The following is a 3,804-nucleotide window of genomic DNA, read 5'->3' as shown; positions in this document are numbered from 1 at the left end:
GAGGGTACTGGGGGGCCCCAGGGGGCCCCCCTCATGTGGCTGCTGCTGGGGGGCCCACGAGTGGGTTGGAGGGGCCCCTGGGGCGCGCTAGTGGGGGCCCCCAAGGGCCCCTCAGAGGGTACTGAGGGGCCCCCTTTGGGGTTTATATAGCTCTTCAAAGGGCCCCCAGGGGGCCCCCAGGGCTACCCGCATTTAGGCCTGTGCCCCGTGGCGAGGGCCCCCCCGCTGCTGCTGCTAGAGTTTTATTATCAGCAATTTAGAGGGGTCCCCAGGGGACACCATGGGGGCCCCCGAGGGGCCCCCAGGGGCCCCTAGAGGGGCCCCTAAAGGGCACAAATCAGCCAATTATAAGCCGCCCCTGCAGCAGGTTGAACCCAAGATGTAGGAGGGGGCCCCCACTAGGGGGCCCTGGGGGGGCCCCCCAATGGGGGCCCCCTTGGGGCCCCACAAGAGGCTGCATGCGGTAGCTGGGGTGTATAGACAGGTGGTGGCTGGGGTGTACATACAGCTGAGGGAGAGGGGAGCAGCAGGCGTGTTTTGTTGTAGCATTTGTCTAAGGTTTAGGGTTTAGGGTTTAGGGTTTAGGGTTTGTGCAGGGCTTACGAGTTTCTGAGCGACCCGAAGAAAAAGGACTTTTATGACAAGACTGGAGTTCGGCCAGAAGACGCAGCAGCAGCAGCAGCAGCAGGAGGAGCAGCAGGAGCAGCAGGAGGTGAGGGGCCCTTTTTGGATTTTCTTTTTTTAATTTCTTTTACATCTTTTTCCTTCTCTTCTGTTTTATTTCTTTTTATTATTTTGTTCCTTTCTTTCCGTCTCTTTTTCAGCCTTATTATCTCTTTTTTTCGATTTATAAATGCCGAAGAGTCTGCTGCTGCTGCTGCTGCTGCTGCTGCTTTCAGGTGGTTTTGAGGGTTTTGACCCTTCAATGCTGTTTACGGACTTCGCGGATCTTTTTGCTTCGATGGCTCGCGGCAGCAGCAGCAGCAGCAGCAGCAGCGGAGGGTTTGGGCCCCACAGTTTTGCTGCTGCTTTTGGGGGCCCCACAGGGGCCTCCAGAGGAGAAGATATTCAAACAGAATTATCTTTAGATCTCATGGAAGCAATTAAGGGTTGCGAAAAGGTAATTAGGGTTTGCGGCGAGGGTTTAGGGTTTGCGGCGAGGGTTTAGGGTTTGCGGCGAGGGTTTAGGGTTTGCAGCGAGGGTTTGGGGCTGAGGGAGTCACTTTGCAGCAAAAGCTGCTTCGTTGGGGCTTTGCTGCTGGACTTCTTGCTGCTGGACTTCGTGCTGCTGCTGCTGCTGCTGCTGTTTCTCGTCCCCTTGCTGTTGCAGTTGTAGCTGCTGCAGTTGCTGCTGCTGCTGCTCCTCGCCTGCTTTTCCTGCTGCGGCATGTGCACACCCTTCGCAACTGCCGCGTGTGCTGCTGCTGCGTGTGCTGCTATTGCTGCTGCTGCTGCAGACGCTGCGCTACAGCGCGAACTCGGGCTGCAGCAGCTGCAGCAGCAGCGGCAGCGCGGGGGGCCCCCAGGGGGCCCCCTGCTGGGGCTGCGGGGGCTCGGGGGTACAGAGGGTTGAGAGGGGCCCCCTAGTTCTGGGAGTACCCTGCAGGCAGTGTGGGGGGAGTGGCCAAGTTATTGCAAACCCTTGCAAGTCCGAAACCCTAAACCCTAAACCCTAAACCCTCGGGAGGTCGGGGGGCGGGGACCTAAACTCTAAACCCTCGCGCTGGCCGCGGTGGTGCAGATAGCGCTTCACACGCTAAACCCTAGCTTTCTCCTTCAAACCCTAAACCCTAAACCCTAGTTTCCAAACCCTAAACCCTAGAGCAGCTGTGGGGGCCCTTGCCAGCCTTTCTAGCTCTGCAAACCCTAGCTGCGAAACCCTAAACCCTAAACCCTAGGCGTGGCTGCGCGGGCTGCGCGCAGCCCGCGCAAAAAGCCAAACCCCAAACCCTAAACCCTAAACCCTTGTGTTTCTCCGCAGAAGCTGCAGAGGGACGGGCGTTCGCATGCAGCCCCGAACAGTCACCATTGATGTGCCTAGAGGTAATCCTTTGCTGCTGCTGCTGTTGCTGCTGCTGCACCGTCTGCTGCTGCTGCTTGGATTGCTGCTGCTGCTGCACAGCCGCCGCTGCTGCTGCAGCTCTCAAGCACGTGCTGCTGCTTCTGCTGCTGCTGCCTCTGCTGCTGCCGCTGTTGCCCAACTGCATCTGCTGCTGCTGCTGCTGCCAAACTCCATCTGCTGCTGCTGCTGCTGCTGCTGCAGGAGTTCGCCACGGCATGCAGATGCGGGTGCCCAACCAGGGCCACGCGGGCTTGAGGGGAGGAAAGCCGGGGCATTTGTTCGTTAGCGTAAGTTAATAAGCCTTGATGCTGCTGCTGCTGCTGCTGCTGCTTCTGTTGTTTGCTGCTGCTGCTGCCGTTGGTGTTTTCTTTTGTTCCTGATGCTGCTGCTGTTTTTGCTGCTGCTGGGTGATCGCCGCTATCTTTGCTGCTGCTGCTCCGCTGCGGCTGCTGCTGCTGTTTAATTTTAATTATTTATTTTATCTATTTATTTGTTTTATTTATTTACTTTAGTTATTTAATTATTTATTTTAATTGTTTTAAATCAGATAAATATTCGGCCCCACGCGGTCTTCCGCTGGATTGACGACGACCTGCATGCAGATGTGCCTTTGTCTCTAAAGCAGGTAATTAAATAAAACAAAAATAAATAAACAAATAATAAATAAATAAATGAATAAATAAGTAAATAATCTTAATTTAGAATAAATAAAAGGAATTAAAATGATCTAAAATTTCTTTTTTCTGTTTCTCTGCATTTCAATTTCATACCATTTGCCCTTGCGCACAGGAAGTCGCATTTTTTTGAACTTTTTTCGTTTTTCTTCATTTTTGGTTCTTTTTGTTCATTTTAAGAGCTTTTTTGAGTTTTGGGGTCGAAGTAAATGCATTAAAATCGAATTTGATTCATTTTGAGCTTTCAAAATCTCCTTTTCGCTTCTTTTTCGCTTTTTTTTCGCCTTTTTAGTGCCTCCTCGGCGGCCGCGTCGCCGTCCCCACACTCGAGGGGCCCCTCACTCTTCAGGTGTCTCCGCAGACACCCCCGGGGGCCCTCAAAGTCCTCAAGGGCAGGGGGCCCCCCCGGCTGCAGCAGCAGACTGCAGCAGGAAACCTCGTGCTGCACTTCCAACTCAGCGTAAGCTGCTGCTGCTGCTGCTGCTGCTGCTGGGGATGCGTGGGATGCTGCTGCTGCTGGGGATGCGGGGGATGCTGCTGCTGCTGGGGATGCGGGGAATGCTGCTGCTGCTGCTGGGTATGCTGCTGCGGATGCTGCTGCTGCTGCGGGGGATGCGGGGGGTGCTGCTGTGGATGCTGCTGTTGCTGCTGTGGATGCTGCTGCTGCTGGGGATGCTGATGCTGCTGTTGGGGATGCTGCTGCTGCTGCTGAGGGTCCTGCTGCTGCTGCTGCTGCTGGGGTTGCTACTGCGAGGGCTGCTGCGATCTCTGCGGCCGCCTCTGGGGCTGCTGCTGCTGCTTCAAGCGAGTCTTGCTGCTGCTGCTTCTGCTCGGTGTTACATACCTGCTGCTGCTGCTGCTGCATGCGCTTGCAGCTGCCCAGCTCGCTTACACCGCAGCAAACTCGACTGATAGAGGAGTTTGACAGGCTGGAGACAGAGCAGCGGGAAGCAGCAGAAGCAAGGCGCCGTGCTGCTGCTGCTGCTGCTGCTGCTGCAGCAAAAAATAAGCAGGCTGCAGCAGCAGATGAGGCCGCCAAGAGCCGCAAACAAGAAGCCCGCAAGGCAG

General features: G+C 55.5%; 3 protein-coding genes across 3 annotated transcripts; 1 reads left to right on the top strand and 2 right to left on the bottom strand.

Moving 5' to 3' along the window:
* Positions 1-596: 596 nt before the first annotated feature.
* Positions 597-1,573, top strand: ETH_00030590 (DnaJ domain-containing protein, putative; the record flags this gene model as incomplete). The annotated part of the gene is made up of 3 exons (XM_013378938.1): positions 597-712; positions 900-1,120; positions 1,472-1,573. Coding segments are annotated over 3 exons (439 nt in total), but the record flags the coding sequence as incomplete, so codon positions are not given.
* Positions 1,574-2,037: 464 nt separating this feature from the next.
* On the bottom strand, positions 2,038-2,337 carry ETH_00030585 (uncharacterized protein; the record flags this gene model as incomplete). The annotated part of the gene is made up of 1 exon (XM_013378937.1): positions 2,038-2,337. The coding sequence occupies one exon, from the start codon at positions 2,335-2,337 to the stop codon at positions 2,038-2,040; it is 300 nt and encodes a 99-aa protein (XP_013234391.1).
* A 643-nt stretch (positions 2,338-2,980) lies between these two features.
* ETH_00030580 (uncharacterized protein) lies at positions 2,981-3,601 on the bottom strand (the record flags this gene model as incomplete). Its single annotated transcript, XM_013378936.1, has 1 exon — positions 2,981-3,601. The coding sequence occupies one exon, from the start codon at positions 3,599-3,601 to the stop codon at positions 2,981-2,983; it is 621 nt and encodes a 206-aa protein (XP_013234390.1).
* Between the last annotated feature and the right edge of the window lie 203 nt (positions 3,602-3,804).

Source organism: Eimeria tenella, genomic scaffold (assembly GCF_000499545.2).
Source record: "Eimeria tenella Houghton genomic scaffold, Eth_scaff1191, whole genome shotgun sequence".
In the NCBI taxonomy this organism is placed as follows: domain Eukaryota; phylum Apicomplexa; class Conoidasida; order Eucoccidiorida; family Eimeriidae; genus Eimeria; species Eimeria tenella.
Note: the sequence above shows the minus strand (reverse complement) of the source record. Positions and strands in the feature narration are given on the sequence as shown.